The 22,903-nt window shown below is 41.5% G+C and overlaps 1 protein-coding gene across 1 annotated transcript; it reads right to left on the bottom strand.

Annotated features, from left to right (window-relative positions):
* Nucleotides 1–7,013: 7,013 nt before the first annotated feature.
* Nucleotides 7,014–16,099, bottom strand: LOC104608048 (calcium-dependent protein kinase 10). Its single transcript, XM_010273906.3, has 7 exons — nucleotides 15,167–16,099; nucleotides 14,924–15,067; nucleotides 14,650–14,802; nucleotides 13,304–13,419; nucleotides 13,022–13,189; nucleotides 7,733–7,963; nucleotides 7,014–7,573 (listed from the first exon to the last, which is right to left on the bottom strand). The coding sequence occupies exons 1-7, from the start codon at nucleotides 15,828–15,830 to the stop codon at nucleotides 7,394–7,396; spliced, it is 1,656 nt and encodes a 551-aa protein (XP_010272208.2). The 5' UTR covers nucleotides 15,831–16,099; the 3' UTR covers nucleotides 7,014–7,393.
* Nucleotides 16,100–22,903: the final 6,804 nt, after the last annotated feature.

The raw sequence follows: 22,903 nt of genomic DNA, 5'->3' as shown, positions 1-22,903 counted from the left end.
TCAGCTTCAACAAGTAAAGGAAGGCCAAGGTGACGCCTCCGCCATTTGTCATGTCTCATTCAGCCAAATGGTGGCCTTCGTGGATTCCATCATCTCCGATCTCCTCCCGACGATGAAGACCTATGATGGGAGTACAAACCCTGATGACCACCTAGAAAGCTTCTGGGCCCTCATGCTCCTGCACGGATACTCTGACGCGCTCATGTGTTGAGCCTTCCAAGCCACATTCAAGGGAGTAGCACGCCGATGATTCTCAACACTACCCCCACACTCCATCGGCTCTTGGGACTAGTTCACGGACCTCTTCCTAGGTTACTTTGTGAGCAGCTAACAATGTTAAAAAATCGTCACCTCCCTAATGTTCGTTAAGCAAAAGCGCGGGGAAAGCCTTCGAGTGTATATGAAGAGATTCAACCAGGAAGAACTCGATGTCAAGGACCTCGACCCCTCAGTCTCCATGCACACGACCATCAATGGCCTTTGGCCTGAACCCCCAACTAGTCCATTTCTAAACTTCGCCCAAGACTAAAGTCAAGTTCTTGAAGAAGGTTCAAAAGTACATCGCTGCTGAGAAGGCCGAAGCTAACAAACGCCTCCAAGATCCAAAAGCAAGGTCTAGTAACAATAAGAGGAAGGAAAGGGATGGCCGCAACGACAACCCCACCAACAAGGGCGGTGATAAGAAGTTGTCGCCCCTTCCTTCGACAAGTACACGCCACTAAACTCCTCGCAAACACACATACTAATGCAAGTAGGGAAGGAGGAATTCATGAAGTGGCCAGCCAAGTTGAAAATGAACCCGAGAAGGGGGAACCCCAAGAAGTACTACAAGTACCACTGTGACACCGGCCACGACACCGAGGACTATTACGAGCTCAAGAACGATATTAAGTACCTCATCCGCTACAGACACTTAAAAGATTATGTTGAGGGCGATGCCCTAGTGTCATCCTCATAGCAGCCATAGGTCGGGCCCCACACTCATCGCCCCTAGCCGAAGTCGTTGAAGTCATAACTGGGGGCTCGGCCTCAAAGGGAGCACCCACCTCGTCTTGAAAGGCATTTGTTCAACAATATAACATTCAGGGCCAAGCACTGAAGAGGCTGAGGCCGAAAGACCTCATCTCCTTCTCAAATAATGACATACAGGGGGTTTCTGTGCCCCACGGCAATGTGTTGGTGGTGTCAATGATCATCACCAGCTACATGGTGAAAAGAATCCTATTATATGAGATGTTTAAGAAGATGTAGCTGACACCAGACCGACTACACCCCATTGACGTACCTCTCGTCGGGTTTTCTAAAGCAGCTATCAGACCTGAAGGAAAGATAACCCTATCGGTCACTATAGGGACCAAACCTTGGCACGTCACTCGGATGACTGAGTTCTTGGTCATGAAGATAAGGCTCACCTTACAACACCATCGTAGGGAGGTCAACCCTTCACACACTCAAGACGGTCATCTCGTCTTACCACCTCACCATGAAGTTCCCCATAGAGCATGGTGTAGGGGTAATTAGGGGAAACTAGCAAACTGCCAGACAATGCTACGTTGTAGCACTAAAAGTCAAGGACAAGGAAGCCCTACCACTAGAGGGGCTTGACCTCAGGGACGAACCGTTCAGCCGAGACCAACCGACTGAGGACCACATCTCGGTTCCCTTAGATGAGGATGAGCTTGAGAAAACAGTACGAGTTGGGTCTTGCCTCCCTCAAGACACACTTTGTGAACTGCTAAGCTTCCTTAAATCCAATACCGACATGTTTGCTTGGTCCATCACTGATATGCCAGGAATTAACCCCTCGATCCTTACTCACAAGTTGAGCGTAGACTCGAGTTGTAGGCCGGTTCAGCAAAGAAGAGAAACTTTGCATCGAAGCGCTAGAAAGCCATCAAAGAAGAAGTGGACAAGCTACTTGGTATTGGCTTTATAAGAGAGATCTCAACAAGGCTTGTTCCAAAGACAACTTTCCCTTACCAAGGATTGATCACCTCGTCAATGCCACCAAGGATTGATCACCTTGCCAAAGACACCACCAACGCGGCAACCGCATCGTCGTGGGGCACAAAAACCCCTTGTAGGTCGTTATTTGAGAAGGAATGAGGTCCTCCTACCTTGGCCTCTTCGATGCTGGGCCCTAAATGTTATATTACCAGGCATATGTCTTTCGAGACGAGGTGGGTGCTTCCCCTGAGGCCGATCCCCCGGCTATGACTTCAATAACTACGGCCAAGGGGCAATGAGTGTGGGGCATGGGTTATGACTGCTACGAGGACAACACTGGGGCGTTGCCTTCAACATAATCTTTTAAGTGTCTCGGTAGATGAGGGACTCGATCTCTTTCTTGAGCTTGTAACAATCCTTGGTGTCATGGCCGGTGTCGTGGTGGTACTTGCAGTACTTCTTGGGGTTCCCCCTTCTTGGGTTCCTTTTCAACTTGGCTGGCCACTTCATGAATTCCTCCTTCCCTACTTGCATTAATATGTGCATTTGGGAGGAGTTTAGTGGTGTGTGCTTGTCGAAGGAAGGGGATGGTAGCCTCTTCTCACCGCCCTTGTTGGTGGGGCCGTCGTCGCGGCCATCCCTTTCCTTCCTCTTCTTGTCACTAGGCCCTGCTTCCAGATCTTGGAGGCATTTGTTAGCTTCGGCCTCCTCAGTAGCAATGTGCATTTTGACCTTCTTTGACTAAGGCAAGAGCTTTCGAAACCTCAACAACTATGATAAATGGCCCACAACCCCGACCTCGGCCTCAAAGACCCTTAAAGAAGTGGGTCTTTGTGAAGGCCAAAGAGTCGACGTTGGCCAATTACTTAATAAAAAACACGATGAACGACACACTAAGTAAATAGCACTTCTCCACTAGGGAAATTGCTTGCAACCTCGGCCACAAAACCCCCACAGAATGACGCACTAAGCAAAGAGAATTTATTCACTAAGGTAAAAAGTTTTGAGACCTCGGCAACTGCTATCGAGCGATTTGTGATATCGGACTTGACCTAAAAGACTCTAAGACGGAACATCTTCACGAAAGACTAAGTAAATATCACTTTCACAAAAAAAAAGATACTTTATTAAAGAATTGCAAGTTTCTTTACAAAAAAGCCTCTTCGGGGGGAGGCATCGACCCCTTGCATAAAAGAAGAAAGAGAAGAAGAGTATCTTTTGACAAGAAACTCAAGTTCCATTAACTCAAGAAAACTCTTTATTGGCCCCCTCTTGTTTGAGCAGCGGCCTTGGCAGTGGTGTCAACGGTTAGGTTCTTGTTTGTCCCCAGTATATCCACTAATTGTTGAGCTTCATAATGGAATGGGTCCAGTTGGCCAACGTTGAAGCTTGAAAGAATCTTTGACACTTAGGCCTTGCAATCCTCGAAGCCCTTTAGGTAAGCCTAGGAAGCAAAGGAGGTTATGTCCACCTCGTGCTCCTTCAAGGCCTTGTACTTTTCAACCGCCTTCATGACCGTCTCCTCCAACTGCCGCTCCATCAACACTAGGGAAGACTTCAGCTCCTTCACGAGCTCCCTTTTGGCAGCCACCTCGGCCTCGACCTTCTTGCAATGTTCGTGCTCGTCACAGACCCACCCCTCGGCCTTGACCAATTACTGCTCTAGGCGCTCGATCTCCTCTTGCGCCTGTCAAAGCTGCTTAATCAGCACCTCCATCTTGTCATAGAGGCCGACCGAGTAGGAGACCATATGCATAGAAAAGGAAAACTCGTCAGTCACATTCCGCCAAAAAGAGCTCGGTGACATAACGGACTCAGAGAGGTACGTGCATACCTCGACAGCCTTTGTCCCAAAGCGTGCCTTGGACCGAATCCACAGTGTGTTGTGTCCAGGACTGATAGTCACTGGGAAGGACCATGCCGACCGCTAGTTGTCGGCTGACACCAGCCACCGACAGGGAGTCCCCCTCTTGCACGCTCTACTGCGGCCGAAAGATGTGACAATTGATGAGCAGCTTGTCCTCCCGGGGGTTGAAGGATTGAGGTGCCCCTGGTGAGACCCGCCCGAGGCCCCCTTGGATCAACGCTACTTGCGCAACTAAAGTTTCTTTGCCCGAGGGTCTTGGGCCACTTCTATAGGGTGCTTCTGCACCATTGGCTTCTTATGGGCTGCCTCGGCCTCGACTCGTTGTTTGGCGGCCTTCTCCACCTTCTGATGTCGAGGCGCATTCTCGAAAACTCCTTTTTGGACGGCTCTCTTGGACGCCGCGGACTCCAACAACTTTGCCTTTCAGTTGTTGTCCATTTTTTCCAACAAGAGAAACAAACAACTTAGAAAAGCGACAATGAAATTCAAGTAATGTCGCAACAAGCAAACGACAGGAGTGTCCGTACCAAGGAGGGTAGGATTAAGGCCGGCCATCACCGATGCCTCCTCCTTCACCAAGGGTCTGGCATGAATCGTCCCGCCGAGCCAAAGCCAATTCATTACAACCTTCTCCTCATCGCTGCTGCGTGGCGTGATCCTCTCGGCTAGCGTATTTGGGTCCCCCCAACCGAATCGAAAAGGCCAACCTTGGGGGCAACTAACAAAGAAGAATTTCTTCTTCCAATTATGGACAAACGACGGGGTGTCCACCACCTTTCCTTGTCGGCCTTGGAAATATCACAAGCCTTCCCTGTCGGGATGCTTCCTTAATGTGGACAAACTCTGAAATATGTTCAGAGTCACAACACATCTCAAATATGGGCCACCACCAACACAACCACTATCGTCCTAACGGTATTGGCAGCGAGTTGGTTAAGAGTGAGATTGTAGTGGTTCAGAATCTCGGGGACTAAGAGGTGCAGGGAAAAACACAACTCAAAGTGAAGGTAATGCTCGTGAATGCACACCTCCCCTTCAAGAGCAAGCTATGGCCGACCACCAACACAGAGGACTCTAACCCTATAGTCTTCTGAAATGTAGTACTTCTCGGCCTAACCCCTAATTTTCTCCTTGTCGAGAATGCTATCTAGGTCAGAGCGGGGATAATGCCCCAGCGTCACGCCTCAGCGTTTGGCCTCGACCTGCTCCTCGACCGTAAGTCCCGCGGCCTCCTCCACATCTACCACTTCAGGAAGCACAAGAACATTTACTATGGCATCATCCCTTGTCCGCATGGAACTAGTACTCTCATTAGCAGAGTCCGCACTCTGTCGGTCACGCTCGGCCCCGCGAGACACGATCCTCTCCCTCAACACGTTGACATTAGATGTCCGAGAGGAGCTCTCAGAGTCACTCTTGTCGCTTCCATCGCCACTAGGAGTGCTGTTGGGAGTACTCTAGCCAAGAAGGTTGTAAGCTTCGAGACTAGAATCCGAGGCTGACATGTCGAGGACAATTCTTTACCTAAAGTTGTTCATGAAAAGGGAGTTTAAGGAACTGGTTGTGGAAAGTTGAGGTGTCCTCCAAGACTAAAGGTTTACGAGCAAATGGTGAAGTCTCAACCAGCCTCCTTATTTAAAGGAAAATGCATGACCCATATTCAATTGATCTAACGGCCGCTGACCAGCCAACCTAGCAGTCTGAACCAATAGGCTCCACGTGGCACCAACCTCGGGAGATGAAACTATGCCAAGAGATGGGGCCGGTTTGCCTGTCAACCCTGGCTCGAGGACATGTAGAACCGGACCCCTCGTACCATCTCGTAGATTGCCTCAATCAGTCGATCCTAGTGCTCATCTTGTGTACGGACTTATGACGGGTGACATTAGTACTCGTATGGGAGCATGAGCAATGCGCGCAAATAGCTTACACCCGTACGGGCCGCGGTCACACACCCTCGGCCTAGAATGATCCTTTACTGACACAAGGGATGAACGGAGGTGCAGTAGTCGCACAGTCACTAAGCAGAGCTCCACAACCAAGGCCGACGCCTCCACGCGAATCCACCATACTCTCTTCGGCCGAAGTTGAGGTTTTCACACAACTTGCCAGCCGACCTCGGCCACTACGGTCTCGAGAGTGGGAGGCAAGTGGTGTACGAATATCTGGCCGACCTACAGATCTTGACACATGGTGTCGGCCGGATGCATCCTGACCATCCATCATCAACTACTATCAACCACTCCCAACTGTTCCTCAACTCTGGTTATAAAAGGGGCTCCCACATTGAAGTAAAAACACAGACTTAAGCTCTAAGTTTCTTCACTTGCTTGGTTTGTCCCCTCACAACTCTCGACTAACTTAACTGTCAAAGTCTTCACCCCTGGAAGGCTGGGATAACTCCCAAGGCCTTTGACGTCTTCTTTGTCTCAGCAGGTTGAACCTGCCGACCTCAGACATCAAAAATTAAATTGTTGCCCTCGGCTCCGTATTTGTCAACAAATGCTGGGATGAAATGAAACAGTGCACGCCAATGGACTAGGTTTGAATTTTTTTCCTTTTTCCTTTTTCAATCTAAGCCCAGTTTGGGAAGCCCAACCAAATTCACGTTGGGTCGTCCATCAAGTTTGGACTGTTTGGACTAATGAGGTCACCAGAAGCCCACCACTTTCAAAGAAAATAACTATTTTCTAACATCCATTATTAAATGATATATGAATTAACAAATCTGACAAATTATAGAATTAAGGGCCATTACCAAATGATGGTCCCAACGCCCTTGGATCGGATGCAGACCTTCAGCAATTTTCTAACAATGTGATTACTACAATAACCAGTGAAAATTTTAAGATTTGTCTAATCATGCAATCAGATTGTACTCGTGAAGAATGAAAACTGAAAACACATCGACTACATGAGGCCCATTTATTGAGAAAAGTTATATGTAATAACGACCAGTACCCGCTAACCAGCACCACTTTGGGCCGTATTTATGTATTACTTAAATGGGTCCCTCGTAGCATTATCGGGTTATCTTTGTCTGACATTCCAAATTTGGTAATTGTTTGGATGGCAAGGCCCAAAGGAGTCGTGCAGTGGAAAATTGGCAATGGATGGCCGGGGCGCCGGGCAGCAATTAGGACCACGGGGCCATCTTTACCTTTATATACTCTGATCTGACAAGGTAGACCCAAACAAATTGAGAACTCCACAATGCTCATAATGCCACCAAACAGACCCCATTCATGTTGGCACAAGTTAGAAAAAAGAAAAAATAAATACTACAGACAAATTTACAAGGAAACTTGATATTTGATACAAGTTCCAACAGAACTGTCACAGAGACCACTTCAATCCCTTGCAAAACCGGACAACTCAAGCCAGTACTAAGAGGACCTCCCATTATCTGCTTCCTGCAGCCAAGAAAAAACAGCCGAAGCCCAGCAACAAAACCATATTCAGTCACCAACCTCGAACTTCCCATGGCTTAATTTCCATGTGATGGTTTTATCAATGATGAATCTTGCATAGCGGCAATGGAATATTCAGCAGAACAAAAAAGAAATATATCATATCCCCTCAGGCTCCAACTACAGCACCTTGACCATCCAACTCATCGTCCATTTTCAAGGAGCCATCCTTCATCAGGTTGAGGCTCAAGCTCTTGAATCTCTCTCTTGAATAATGTCGAGACATCTTTCTCCAATCAGTTCCAGTTTTCATCATTGCAACAAACTCTTCATAACTGATTCTTCCATCCTGAATTATTTATACAAAAATAGAACAAGTCAATGATTTGTATTTAGTATCTATTGCCAAAAAAAAAAATGATTTGTATTTAGTATGAGATAAAAATATCGGGGGCATTAAAAAAGAGAGGGTAATCAAGAAGATGATGCAAGTCAAGAGAAGCCATACCTTATCTCTGTCAACCTCATGTATGATGTCATTCAACACTTCAGCATCAACTTGGCCAGATTCATCAGTCAAGGCTTCCCGTAATTCATCCATTTCAATATACCCACTTCCATCTCTATCAAAGAACAAAAATGCTCTGCGGAAGTGCTCATCATTCTCCATTCTTTGTAAGTGAATCGTCACTGCAACAAACTCTCCATAATCCAATGTGCCATTCCCATCAACGTCGGCCTGGATAGAAGTTATCACCTTAATACTCCAATGGTACAAGATTAACTTCAAAATTCATAAAGAACTATATTATAGACAAGTGGAGTCTACCAACTCTAGCCAAATTAGCCCCTTCAGTAAGTAATTTCAGGATCACAAACTTCTAACAGTAGTACAATTTTTGACTCCTGAACCAAAGCCAAATAGTTAAGTATTTTTCCCAACCTAATACAGGATATTGCTTTCTTCATGACCATTGTTGAGCGAAATATTGTAATTGGGTATATTGTAATATTGATAAATTATGGGGACCTATATGTATTTATGAGAGAAAAACGATCTTCTGTGTAATTCTGATATATTCCAGTTTGTTGCTTATTTATGCTAATGGTTGTATGAGATTATGGTTGGAGGAAGAGAGAGAGAGAGAGAGGGTTGTAAGTCTTGTTCTCATAGTGGACTTTTTCCTCTCCTCCCATGGATGTAGGCTACCAAGCCAAAGCACGCTAGATCTTGGTATTCTCTCTGTTCCTTTTTATTTTCTCCTTGATTTGCTATTCTATTTTATGTTAGTTGACATGGTATCAAAGCTATTTTATGTTGTTTAACATGGTATCAGAGCTATTTTATGTTGTTTAACAACCATATTAAACCAAATCATATATCAACTATGTGCAAAAAATGCCAACGTTAGACCATATCCAGTCTGCCCTCCCACGGCCCCAGATGACTGAGACCAAACATTGGGTAATGACCTTTTATATCTCAACTATGATTAAATTATGATAACATCTGAAATGCATAACAACATAGTGAAATTGGTTTTTCCCCAGAGGAGAATTAGAAAATTCAGAAGAATCAAAACATCACTGTATTAGGGAGATCATAAGATTCACAGGAGGTGAATTCATCTCAATCTAACCAATGCAACATTTGGTCCAAGATCAGAGCCATATGATTGATATATTTCCCCGGGGGGCGGGGGAATGGACCTAATGGCACAGATGTTGAGATTCAATTAAGTAAATCAACTTTGTCGACTGGACATCATCAAATTCATTTGAACATTAGGGGCTTACCAAGATAACATCACAGAAGTGAAATATTTCTTCCAAAAAATTAAAAGTTCATAAAATTATGGATATGGATGGCAATTATAGTTGAAGGGTCCTAATATAATAATTTTCCATAAATGATGTAATATAATATGACAAATCAATAATATGCAGAAAATACACCTTTTCCAAATATGTGATAGTTTAAAAGAAATGGCAACAACTCTCATCCTAAAAAAATCTTAAGTTTCAAAGATCTAAAGTTCTAAAACAAATTATTTTATCATGACCCCATCCACTAACACATCTAATCCCTCTAAAAATCATAGAAAAGATACCCTCAAGGCCTCAATTTGGTAACAAAATATCTAATGAAGTGCAATTCTCAAGTACCCCTTCCTACAAGGTTAAGAGACATAGCATTCACAGATCTAATAACCCAAAGCCCAAAGGAACAAAGGGTTTACTCCAAATGCCAAAGGTCTCACCTATCTAATTCCCATAACACTTTAGTTTGATAGGGTGTATGGTTTTTTTTTGATCAATTTATAGGGTGTATGGACGCAATATGGGACTCCATAGCACCACATGTTGCATATTTAGAGGACCAAGACCTGTCAATAGATAGGACCACCTAAGACACAGCTTGTACCAAACTTCAGCATGAGTACAGGAGTTCCACCATTTTATTGACGATTTGTATTTGGAGAAACTGCCAGTCACACTGTAACCCCTTCAGGTTCAAATATATATACATTGTAAAACCACAGTTTCAAACTAATTTTTGAGCAGTTGATTTCCATTATGGAACCCATATGGCAGTGGGACATGATCTTCTCAACATTAGACATCACAGGCTACACTGCCCGGCATTCCTGAACTCAAACTTTAGCCAAATTCACAGACTACAAGCTTTCACCATTAGCACTTCTTTTCTTGTTTATTTTTTATCAATAACCAGATCAAAAGAGCTGATTGATATTACAGATGAGAAAAAATAAGCATCTAGTTTACACAAGGCAGGTACCAGACCTTAAACATTACAATAAAGGAAGTAGGAACATAAAATGTATCATAGAAACATCAGGAAAAGATTTCTTTATTGAAATGGTAAGTCGTAATGTATATCATTCAGAAAGGCATCTGTGCTAAATAACCTGAGAGTGTGAGAAGGTAGGCTTGAGTCTGAGAGCAGCCACTTTGTGCAAAAAAAGCACCTTATCCAGTCTACCCCTCACAAGACACCAGATAGCTGGGACCAACATTGGGTAATGGCCTTTAACTTGTCTATAGTACAAGAGACCATACATCAGGGGAAGGAAGATACGAAAACATTTTATGCAGTGTAGGATCATACAAAACTGTATGATTTGAAAGTTCTGTGAATCAGCCTTCCTTGAACTCCCCATGTATCGATAACCATGATTTGATGGAAACTTCTGCTCATCCTTGAGTCTCTTCTGGTGTTTTCCTCGTGTTCTCAAAACTTGGGCATTTCTCTCAGCCCATATGAACCATATTATCATATGTGGAACCAATCTCCATATTAGTTTCTCTTTCTTGCAAACTCAAATCTGCCAGCGACTAAGTAATTCCCTGACCAATGCTGGAAAATACCAACAGACCCCAAACACCTCAAGGAAATATGTCTGTAACACTGAACAACAAGCACACTATAGAGATACATGATCTGCTGTTTCCTCCACCTATCCACACAACCTGTCCTAATCTATCTACTATATAAAAAGAGAGTTTCATGCTCGACGTTTTTGGTCGATGATCAAATTTTCTATTCCCAAGAATACCCAAATGAATTCCAATCTCAATTTCATTGTCGCTCTCTTGTTTCCTTCTCTCTGTTTTTCTGTCAAAAGTGGTGTTATGCATGGATCATGGATCTGCATCCACCCACCAAAATAGTTGGCAGCTTGGCCCCTCCCCCCCCCCCTCTCTCTCTCCCAACATATTTCTTCATCTGGGTATTTTTCAGCAACTCAATTACTGATTTTACTGGCTTCATCTTCCCTAAAATTCAACTACTCTACATTTGAGGACTGCTTCAACATGTCCCCAAAAAGCGTATCAGCACCTGTTATTGAATATGGAAGAACACAACTTCTTTGGTGCTGAGGAACTTTGCAATTTCTTCTCCGAAGATCAAGTTCCAACCCTTCAATGTTACCATCAGCAGAACTTAACCGAATCCAGGTTAGGAAACAATGGAAAATCAAAATTTACAAGAGAAAGAGCTCTGATAATTTTTGTAAAATGGTACTGTATTTAACCTTTTTAATGATCCATGCACAAAACAAAAGTTATACGTGCGAAGCATGTACCCTTCTGCTAGTATTCTTATAGAAAGATTGGACAGTAAATTTATCATCAGTTTCTCATACTCAGATTCTGCAATCGCTTGATTGGGGTTGTTTTCTTGAACTTTTTTGCAGCATTGGAGCAAGTTATTCAATCTCCCAGTTGTTCGCGTTTCTCCTAAATTTTGGGGTCCATGAAATACCTTGATGTAAAGTTTCCCTCTCCAGCCCTCCAACTGGACTAACTAAAAGATCTCCATACCAATCTGAAAGAGCAAAATGAAAGTATATTCTGTTCACTGACATCCAAGTTTGTTTGCAAGAAAAGAACCCCAACTAAGGTACCAGATGGGCCAAGCAAAAACAAATAAATATAAGAATAAACCAAAGTCTATCTAAGCCCCGGACTACCTGTCTAAAGTTTCAATTCTTAAGTCTGGAAAACCCAAAATCCCTATTGATCAGGACACAAAATTCACCCTGGTGTAATACATAAGTTACTCATTTCTGTATTCAAATGTCGATGACATTGAAATCTACATCAGAATCATGGAAATTTACAAGTCAGAGAAAGCAGTAGCTTGGAAATGTCAGTACCAATGTACCATGATAAACTAAATTATAGTGAAATTTAGAATTTATAGCTTTTAGCTTTTTTTTTATATATTTTCACACCATGAAGCTATTTGTTCATTTATTATTCACATAACCAATTATTTGAAAATCATAACTGTATAAATCATAGAGAAGGTTGAATCAAATGAAACGTATATCCTAGGATTATCTCTGTTTTCTAAAGGCTTAGATGATGATGAATACTAAAAACTTAAATATAACAAAATGATTTTAGCACTTTGAATACACTGCCATACAAGTAATTATACTCCATATAGAATATGTGTAGTATGATATGATCAATATACATTTTGCCTAGAAACCATAACATAACGGCTCTTTCACAAACACATGAAGAAAAATAAAGTTGAAAGGACTTCAAAAAGCCTTTAAATAACCCAAATATGACTTACTGTATTAAGAATTTTGAAACAAAGGCCCCTTGAAAAATTAAAAACATAAAGAAACGACAAACTACAAATTTTGGATCTGACCAAATTCATTCTAGTAGTATGAATCAGACAAATCACAAGACTTTTTATCAGTAAGATTGATCACAAGATTCACCAATTGAATCATAATATTTAAACTATAAGTGTGAGATTTGTTCAGAAAAAGGATTCAATCATAAGATTTGAATTGGAATCCTTGGGATTCATGATTTGAATCATGAATTATATCATAAAATCATAAGATTTTAACAATTATAAGGCAGCTACAACCTTCCATTGACCAAACAATGTATTAGTTTGCAAATTCTCATTGTTGATCATATTGCCCAAAAAATTAAGAAGTTCTTCAGATGCTGGTTCTCAAATAAATTTTTAGGATAACTGTATTATAGATATTTGGGAAATAAATAAATGAAGGAAAAAACAGAAACATCCACATGATATGAGGAATGCAAAGTGATGATGGATATAAGAGAAACATCACTGGAGAACCAAACAGAGAACACAATTTTCATCTTTACCTCATAAAGTCCAAACTACACACTAATATGCTATGATAATCAAGCAAAGAAAAACCAAGGAAGAAGACATAGTAAATGAAGCATCTAACACCCCAAGTTTGATCAATAATATGAAAGAACTTACCACTTCCATCAGCAATTTCATCTCTGGTTCAGCTAATTGAGACCCAACTTTCTGAAGCCCAGCCTTCAATTCCTCGTATGTTATTTTTCCGTTGTTGTCAGTGTCCATTAGTTTAAACATATCTCTAATGATTTCCACTTCTTCAACAGATAAATGCTCTGCTATTACCTATGGTATTTTTATTGACATCAAAATCAGTTGCATGTATTAATTTAACTACACATCTACACATAAATATCAGAACTTGAGATGCCATTTAAATCATTGATATTACACACTAACCCGCATGGCTTTCTTTTTGAATCTATTCATCACAGAGAATTGCTTAAGTCTTGTCCTAACAATATCTCCCAACGGAACATTGGGTGCTTTCTTTGCATTTTGCAGCCAGGAATGTTCTGCCAAAGGGTAAAAGGAATAGAAAATTTGGTAATTTATCTCAAAAGAAGTATAATTCATAACTAGCAATTGAGTTTTTCAACATCTCACCATAATAATAATTATGCTCCTTTATTGTCTTCATGTACATTGTGTAATATTGTTTATTGATGTGCATTTGTGCACCGACTCAGTCAAGATTCACTTCACTGTTTTAAAAGTGAGAGGCACAAGAAAAGCCCAAGTACTTGACTATCTTTGGCACCACTGCCATTTTCCCAAAAAACGGTGCCACATTGGCACCAGAAAAGCATTTCAACCTTAGCAGTCAAAAGTATTGTTTGATTGGGGATTTTTTGAGAAAACATTGGGAAAACACCTCACCTGGAAAATTGTGAAACCTGCTTCCTATATATGAAAACATCCTATTCGATGTTTCCTGATGCAGCACGTTGCTAGTAACCGTCCATGCAACAACACTAGACCGTTTTCTGAGAAAACAGTGATGTATCATGTTTGGTAGTGTTGCTGCCACCTAAGCAGATGTAGAAACACTATATAGCATTTCTTGTTTGTTTAGGCATTTCTTACCACCATTGGTGGCAACACTACAAGGAAACAGCAATGGTACCAAATACCACCTTAAACAATGAGAGCAGTTAGAAACATCATCCCTTCACCTATAAATGCATAATTTTAAATGGTTTGACCATAGACATCAAAGGAATTTTTTGTGACCATCTATAAGATGAAACTACCAACGCAAAAGCCACTATTTATGGGTAAACTGAATTGAAGTACATTAAATAAATAATTAAATGTAATGGTGCAACCAATTTTGTGCTCCTAGCCCCTGAGCTCTCTGACCAACTTATTGCTCAATCCTCTCGTATTCTGGGCAAGTCCATAACTGGATGGTTTAGATGCCTCTAACTGCTCGATAAATGGCCTTTTCTCCATTCCATAAATCTAATTTCCAAAACATCTGCTGGGACCAGACAAATAATATATTCTTCCGCTCAGTTTCTGGTTGGTCTGGTCTCATTCAAGATGGCCCACCAAAAGTAAGCTATAGATCAAAACCAAGGGAAATGTAAATGCACCATTTACTGTCTGTGTTTTACGCAAGTGATTTGCAGATTTAGGAATGCAATAGGCGGGCAGTCTCAAACAGAGTATAATCTATCGAAGACAACATCCATGAATTCTTCGAATACCGAGTCCGTACCATACTCCGTAAATTGACTTACCGAGCACCTGTTGAGCAGTCAAACGCTTTTTCGGGTCTGGCTCCAGCATCTGACGGACAAGACTCTTCGCACTTTCAGAAACCCTAGGCCATGGATCCCTCTTGAAATCAATAACACCTCGCAGGATTTCCTTGGCGACACCTTGTTCAGTTTCTGCAGCAAACAAACAATTAAGAAAAGGAAATAAGGAAGAAAAAACATGAAATCCTGCAAGCTAGCAACCGAATTCATCTAAAATTTTTACGACTCTCGACAAAATCCAAGACCGTCATACCAGCCCAAAACGGAGGAACCCCACATAACAAAATATACAAAATCACCCCAGAACTCCAGATATCAACCTCCGGTCCATAATTCCGCTTCAACACCTCAGGCGCCATATAATACGGACTTCCCACAATTTCCGAGAACCGCTCCCCTGTTCAATAAACCAACCAAAGCTATTGAACAACTGAAATTTTGAAACCAAAACCATGAAAAAGAACCCTCAAATTAAACAGCAAATTTGACAACAGACCAGGTTTAAAGAACACAGAGAGCCCAAAATCAATTGCTTTAAGAGGAGCGTTCTCTCGCTTGTTTGCAAACAGGAAATTCTCGGGCTTAAGGTCCCTGTGAATGACTCCATTCTCATGGCACATCTTTACAACTTCCGCAACAGTCCTGGCCACGTTAGCAGCTGCACGCTCACTGTAGTGTCCCCGCGCCACAATCCGATCGAAGAGCTCTCCACCCTCACAAAGCTCCATAACCAGGTGCACAGCCTCGTTGTCTTCGTAAGTAGCTTTAAGCCTTACGACGTTAGGATGGTCAGGGAGGCTGGACATGATGGCAACCTCCCGGCGAACATCTTCGATATCGACTGCCGTTCTTAGCTTTCTTTTGGAGATGGATTTGCAGGCCAATGCCTCCTTGGTTTCTCTATCAGTGCAGAGGTAGGTGATACCAAACTCGCCTCGGCCGAGTTCGCGACCCAGTACGTACTTGTCACCGATGCGGGTGCGGTGGCCTAGTGGGACAACGTCTTTCAGGACCCGGATCGGTGCCGGCGACCGAATAGGGTCTTCGGCGAAAGGATTGGGCCTTCGTTCTTTCCGTCCCTTCTTTCTTCGTTTTTTCTTCTTTGACGTTTTGTCATCTTCCGAGCTTAGTACTCTCACACAAGCGTAACAGTTGCCCATGTAGAGAGCTCACGAAGAACCACGCCACACCCCACAAAACAAAAGTCTCTCCTTCTACTGTGAGTATTACGAGGCCCGCTTTTCCCTTTTCTCTCCTGTCGTCTTCCGCTGTTTATGATGGGGGGTGGTGCTGCCGGGCATGGCACGACCACTCTCCGGCGGAGACGAAAGTCACGAAACGCGGGTTGAAAAAGGAAAATGAAAAAAAGGCTGTCCGCTGGCTTCTTAAAAATTTGTTTATTTACAAGTAATTTATGTCATTCTTTATTGGCTGATCGTATAAATCATTTTTAAATTATAACACGTGGAACTGCTGCATTTACTAAAATGCCCTCGATGGACAACGACTCATCGAGTTCGGGAGGAGGAATATCCGGCCGGTAACCGGTTCCCCACCACACGTACCGGATTCGATGGTCAGAAAGGATTTTTAAATTTTTTTTAAGGCCTTTAGTTTGGTATCTTAATTATTCTAATTAATATCTTAATCTAATCATTACGTCATTATGGAAAATGTACCGTCTGTTTTTTGGGAAAATAAGAAAGCAGAAACGTAGCGTGTTTGATGGGTCAAGTTATGCTTAAAGATACTCCGTGTAATGATTAAAATTCCTTGACAACGTGTTCTCTCGGGTCGGACCAGTCCAGCCGGACTGGGATACAATCCGTCAACCTCAACTCCAACCTCCACTGTCCTCTCCATTTCCTTCAGGCTCCGTTTGATTTGTAAGAAGATTCGGATGAGATGGAAAATAATGGAATGGGATAGAAAAGTGTAAAAGAGGACTGAAATGGTATTGTTCACTTTCCTCATTCGTTTGAGACCAACAGAGGCGAGTTAGGCGACAGCTACTCCCTTCATCTCCCACCTCTGAAATGGCATTGTTCACCTTCCTTCTTCATCTGAGACAAATAGAGGCGAGTCAGGCGACGATTACCCCCTTCATCTCCCACTCTCTTTCTCCTCTCTTCTTCTTCTTCTTCTTCTTCTTCTTCTTCTTCTTCTTCTTCTTTTAGTTTCAACCTCTCTATTTATTCCTGATTGCAATTGTAATTTGTATGGCCTCGAGGCAACATTGACGTTGACATCGAATGGCCGCAATTGGCGACGTTATTACTTGAACTTTTGAATGGTCGCGATCGGCAACATTGATTGCCACTGTAATTTCTTCTTCTTCGTTTCGAATGATCTTCCCGAAAGTTATTACCTAAACTTTCGAATGGTCGCGATCGACGACGTTATTACCTAAACTTTCGAATGGTTGTGATCGACAACGTTGATTGCCACTGTAACTTCTTCTTCGTCTCAAATGGTCTCCTCGAAAGTTATTACCTAAACTTTCGAATGGTCACGATCGGCGACATTGACATTGTCGTCGCTGCTACCTTTGGCATGGTCGTGCTCTTCTAACTCTGACGACGACAATCCCACCGACATGGTCGTGCTTTGACATCATTGCCACCTTACGAGAGGAGGGAGGGAGGAGGGAGGAGGGAGATCATAACTCAAGTTTTCTCATCAGGGTCGCACTATTTTGGTGTGACCCCAAATTCACAATTTTGAGATCTCACATCCCATCTCCCTCTTTCCCTCAAAACAAATATGAGAAAAGGGAATATTTTTGAAATATTCCTTTTTTCTCATTCCCATCCCACAAACCAAACGGAGCCTCAATAAATCTCACCTTCTTATCCACTCCATGTATGTGGATCCCACGTGGTAAGATGATGTGGCAAATAATCGTATGACTCGATATCCTCCAATGCAACTGGAGACTCCGGTTCCAGTGGTTATATGGATCGGATCAAAAATTGTTTACACCCCGAGTAATTGAATTCGTTTCTTTTTCATGATTTTGAAACTTTGTGAGTAATGGTTGAACTGCTTTACTGTAGTTAGGCTTAAAGCTTTCAACCAAAACAGCTTTCTTCTCTCGTGATTTGACCATGGAGAGAATATGAAGTCCGTGACTCCATGGACCATGGTAAAGTGAGTGGCGTGCGTGATAAACTGATAATTAATAGGAATTGTTTGGTGATGTTAAAGCATTTGCTAACAGTATTCTAAAAATCAATTCGAAGATGGGATTGCTTTTCCATCCTGGTGGCAGCCAATGGTTTAATCATCTAGATCAATCGGTAATATTATAATATATATATATATACATATATATATATATATTCATCATATTAAATAGCAATGGTAAATGAATATTTTTGTTATATAAAACAATTTAACAGTTCAACCATGATGCTTCAAGTGGGTTCGATTTAATCCATTTCAAATTTGAAACTAATTCATTTTATGTCAGATTTGGATATCCATTTAATCGCAACTGGATCTCGAAAAGGAAAAAAATCCACTTATTAGTCAGATCAAATCAGGATTTGCTTTATTCAATATTAAGCTGTTCCGATCCAAGTTGTGTGTGTGTAGTTAAGTTGAATTTTTCATTTGGATAAATTTATCTTTTTTCATTATAACATACATTTTTTCTTCTATACTTAACATTGTGAATTAATGCCATTTTTATTTAATTTGGATTATACTGATATTTTAATCAAATTAAATTCAAATTGAAGGTAAAATCTACGTTGCATGAATTACACCATGAAAAGAAAAATAAAAACTTAAATAAGAAATAAAGTAAATAAATGATCAATATGAACTAATGAAAAGTAAATAAATGTTCAGAATGCACCGTAATTGAATTAATCATCAGTTTTATTCAACCACCCGAACCATCAAATGGTTGACCGAGTCAATGATTTTGTGCAAGTAAGCAAAACAAAGGTTAAATAGGAAACCCAAAAATCTGACCATGTGCTGGCCGGATTGAGCTGTCTAAATGACTGACCAGTTCTATCAGCCAGTTAAGGAGACAATCTCTTTTATTCACAATGGTATTTGGAAGGAGAGTCTCTGCATGGTACATGAAGGTAATATGAGACTGAGATGTGGACTGTTTGGGGAGAGGGTGTTTTATTGGCGAGAAACAATAAATTTTAATGCCTAACCCAAAAAAGAGAACGACAACAACTCACACATCTTCCTCTCCTTTAATTAAATGCAACTAAGGGTATTTTATTTTCCACCGCGTTTTATTCTCATACCAAGTATCTTTTACTCCTAATTCACACGAAATTAAACAAAAAAAAAAGTCATTTTCCAAAAACCATTCCCGGTTGTGGTTGGTAGCTTGGCATTGATCTCATCCAAAACTGACCCATTTATTATTTGCAAATCGATTGAACTGAGGGACTGGTTCTCCTCCTCAGCAACTAAAATAAACTAACCCTCAAAGGTATGGTTCCCAAAACATATGGGTCCCACAGGTGAATGGGTTCATTTATACCTTACCCAGATGTCATTGCAGAGTTGGCTGATTGTGACGCACAACCAAATGAACCAATACAACTAACTGTTCAATTGATGACTCCAGTCAACAATTACTCCATCTTCATCCATCAAGGCATCAACCACCTTCTCAACCCCATTGGAATTGGATACCACACCCCTAAAACCATGTTAATTTTTTTTTCCCATTCAATCCACAGAGGAAGAGGACGTAGATGCATCAATTTGGATTGATTCATGTTTGGTAGCTAGCCACATGATATGAAATGATTTCATTACGTTTTCTCGTGGCAATTGAACCCACAACACCATCATCCGGCTGTTAAAGAGAGTAGCGTAAATGAGTTCATTTCAAACCAAAACGAGGTGACTTCGTTTCAGGTCTCCGCTACACCACCAGACCACCTATCGTGAGCTTTTATGATTCCAGCCCAAGCGGCTTCCCTTCCCCAAACGGCATCTGAGAGCAAACGCCAAAAAGAAGATGCAAATACCCAAGCATCTCCCATCCTTTTCCTTTTTATCTTTTTCTCCCTTTCTGCTCCTGGTTCTTGCCCCCCCCCCCCTGAAAATAACTGCAAATACTCATGTCCGTAGTTTGAACTTTGGGTCGTACAACAAACATTTCATCATAATCTTAACCTGGTGCATGTTGGTGATGTAACGGGTCCAATCCTTTAGTAGGTAGATGTTGATTATGGGTGAGAGTCGATTTCCAACCTAAGAAACATAATGACGCAGAGAAGGCGAATCGTCATCGTCTACCAGTTGACCTCCTTCAATCCCCACCTAATTCACTAGCAACCCGCGAGCCAACACTCGCCGTACTCACGAATCAAATGGGAATTAGAAAATGTAAAGCTTTCTTTGTTCTCGCTTTTTTTTAATCAACAACCCAGAAGGTATATAATCTTTTTTTTTTCAACAACTCCGCAATGTCATTGCCCATATCCATGTGAGGCAGCCGTGAAGAAATGATGATATCCTCCTTCCCATGCACAACTTTATACCCTGGCGAGCCGCTCAATGTGGGCGCAAAAAGCTATTTGTTTGTTCTAATATCCGTGAACACGAGATGATGATGAGTTGAGTTGCTCTGCAAATTAACAGCAAAACCATTACACGGTTGCCTCATGCGTCCACCAACCATTTGAATAAAGGTCCCTTATAAAAGTTTCTCAGAGAACTTGTTCATTCTCGAGAGTTGAGGGACCGACTCATCTACGCGCATGCCTCCGATTTGCTGTGATTCAGCCTAATGCACGCCTTTTTTTTCCTTGTGTTACGGTGGAGGTTTCATTACCCTTGTAGGGTACAAGGGTAATTCAAGCATCTCGACTGTTGTGTGTTGAGAAAACGATCCGAGTCCATCACGAGTTTGACACTTTCCAGTTTCGACCCGACACTGGCCCGGTTAGGGGCACAGAAAACCCGTATCAAACAGGGGCGGATCGCATCCTCGGTAGTGATAACGGATTGGACAGATGTGTATATCTGCTAGGGAATAGGGTAGAGACGAGGTTGTGAAGCTTTGGCTGTCATTGGCATAGGGGGATGCACATGCCATCATTTATCGAACGACATCATCTAAGTACAGCTTTTGATAAGCTAGACTGTAAGCCAGTTCCGGTTTCCAGCTACGCTATCTTCTCCATTTGCTGCTTCTGGATTTCCTAGTGATGGGATGGGGGGACCAATCAAATGTTGATCATTTCGTACGAAAAATTCTACTGAATCATCCTTGAACCCGTAAAGATTCGTTCGTGAGATACAATCATACAAGCCTATATATGGGCAGCCCCGAGCCCGGTAACCCGAACCTGTGTATAGCCGCATGACTATCGTGGAGACTGGAGAGTCAGGATCCGGGATATTACCTGGTTTGATTGGTTCCATTCAAGAGAATCACGTGCTCATTGTTTTTCTCCAATAATCTGGATTTGCCATCCACACAGCTTTCAACGTACAAGTACGAACTACGAAACATGTTTGAGATGTTGAGAGTTGAATGGATAGCGTCTAGTGCCCAGCAGATCCAGATTCCTTTCCAACGCATGTCAAACAGGAGCGTGTGCCCAACTCAAAAGCCAGAAGTACAAGAACAAGCGATCAATGTCTTGTGAGTACCGATGTGCGGCTACAAAACATGTTGAAGCGGTTGTGTCCGTAGCGAATTGTTAATGGTAGATCCGGGTTCTTTTGTCCAATGTTGGATGTTCGGGTGGCATGGGAATGTGGAACATCGAACCAGTAACTGGTTCCATTTTGGATGTTGCGAATTCTGATGTGTTGAATTATTATTTTCTCTGTTATGCTCAGAGAATTGGGTCCTACATAAAACCAAAAAATGAGAGAACCTCATGTGATATTCAATAAGTTTTTTTTTAGCCAAATATTCAGCAAGTATTGAACTATTGAATCATAGATCGAACTCATGTGTATTATGGATCGCATAAATATTATATAACATATTTTATAAATTTTATCATACTAAAATATAGTGGTGGAATTTATAAATTAATATATAAAAATATATGCTCCTTTAATTTATATTTTTAAATACATTTATGATAAATTAATATATAGAATAGAGATTTATTAAATAATATAGATTAAGAAAAAACTAATGGTAATTAAGCATACATAAAAATAAAATGTCATATATTCAACTATTCTTGCATGTATTTTAAAATTGCAATTATTTAATGATCCACGTAGTTTCACGAAACTGAAACTGTTTATTGGCTTTTTGGTAAGGGAAAATCTATGATGCGGAAAAAATATGGTATGGAAAGAGTTTTGACCAATTAAAACCCATCTATGAATTTTGAACAATGACACTTTATTAGTTATCATGTTTATGATTCCAGTTTATTGATAGTTGTTTTACGGATATCATATATTTTCCATATCATAGTCGAACCCGGTTGATAAACCAACCAATCAGCTGATTTTTATTGAATTTTTAGCAATTTTAGATCATGGGATATGATTGAATCGGCCAAGACATAGGTTATGTTCAACTAGACTGATTGGCTGATCTGCATGGTTTCTTCGATTAAATTGGAAAAGGAAAATGCATGGAACTAATCAGTGGGCTGAATTAAGAACAACAATTTGGTTCCAACTACTAGAATTCGCATCTACATCACACGGGCGCCCCACACCTAGAAATGGCAATTTGACCTGTCCCCATGGGGCCTCTCCCCTCCCAGATAGTTTAGGTTTAAAAAATAAAAATAAATAAAATTAGATGTATACAAGTAGGGATGACTAGGGTGGGGGCGGGGCAAATTCGGGAATCCCTATTTCCTATGGGGTTAGGATTTCTAACCCCATTGGGGTGGGCATTTGAGTTCAGGGTTGTGAACGGAACAGGCATAACCCGGCCCTGCCCTGCCCTATTGCCATTCCTACCCGCACAATACATCCAACCATGTATTTGGATCCATCCTTAGGAACTTTCCTCATCTTGGATCTGGTTAGGACATCCTTCAAGAAAATTTTCAATTAAATACACTTATTTCAGGATGATCCAACACTCTGCCAATCTAATTTCAGACAGTCAGAGAAAATGTTATACTACAATCTGAAAACTCCCTATTCCATTTAGATATATCAACTCTTTCTGTGGAGGGTATAAATAACATTATCCCTGTAAAAGAGAAACTTTTTTTTTTTCTGATCCTTAAAGAAATGTAGTGTGGTCTTTGTG

Source organism: Nelumbo nucifera, chromosome 4 (assembly GCF_055504915.1).
Source record: "Nelumbo nucifera cultivar China Antique chromosome 4, China Antique-T2T, whole genome shotgun sequence".
Lineage (NCBI taxonomy): Eukaryota > Viridiplantae > Streptophyta > Magnoliopsida > Proteales > Nelumbonaceae > Nelumbo > Nelumbo nucifera.
The sequence above is the reverse complement of the archived record's forward strand: the minus strand, read 5'-3'. Positions and strand labels throughout refer to the sequence as shown.

Bases quoted from the DNA above. Each gene is read 5' to 3' on its own strand.
- LOC104608048 (XM_010273906.3), bottom strand. From the start codon at position 15,830: ATGGGCAACTGTTACGCTTGTGTGAGAGTACTAAGCTCGGAAGATGAC. The intron at 14,803-14,923 runs GTATGACGGTCT...TGTTTGCTGCAG, and splicing joins GGTTCCTCCGTTTTGGGCTG to AAACTGAACAAGGTGTCGCC. The intron at 13,190-13,303 runs GTTAGTGTGTAA...AAAATACCATAG, and splicing joins TCAAAAAGAAAGCCATGCGG to GTAATAGCAGAGCATTTATC.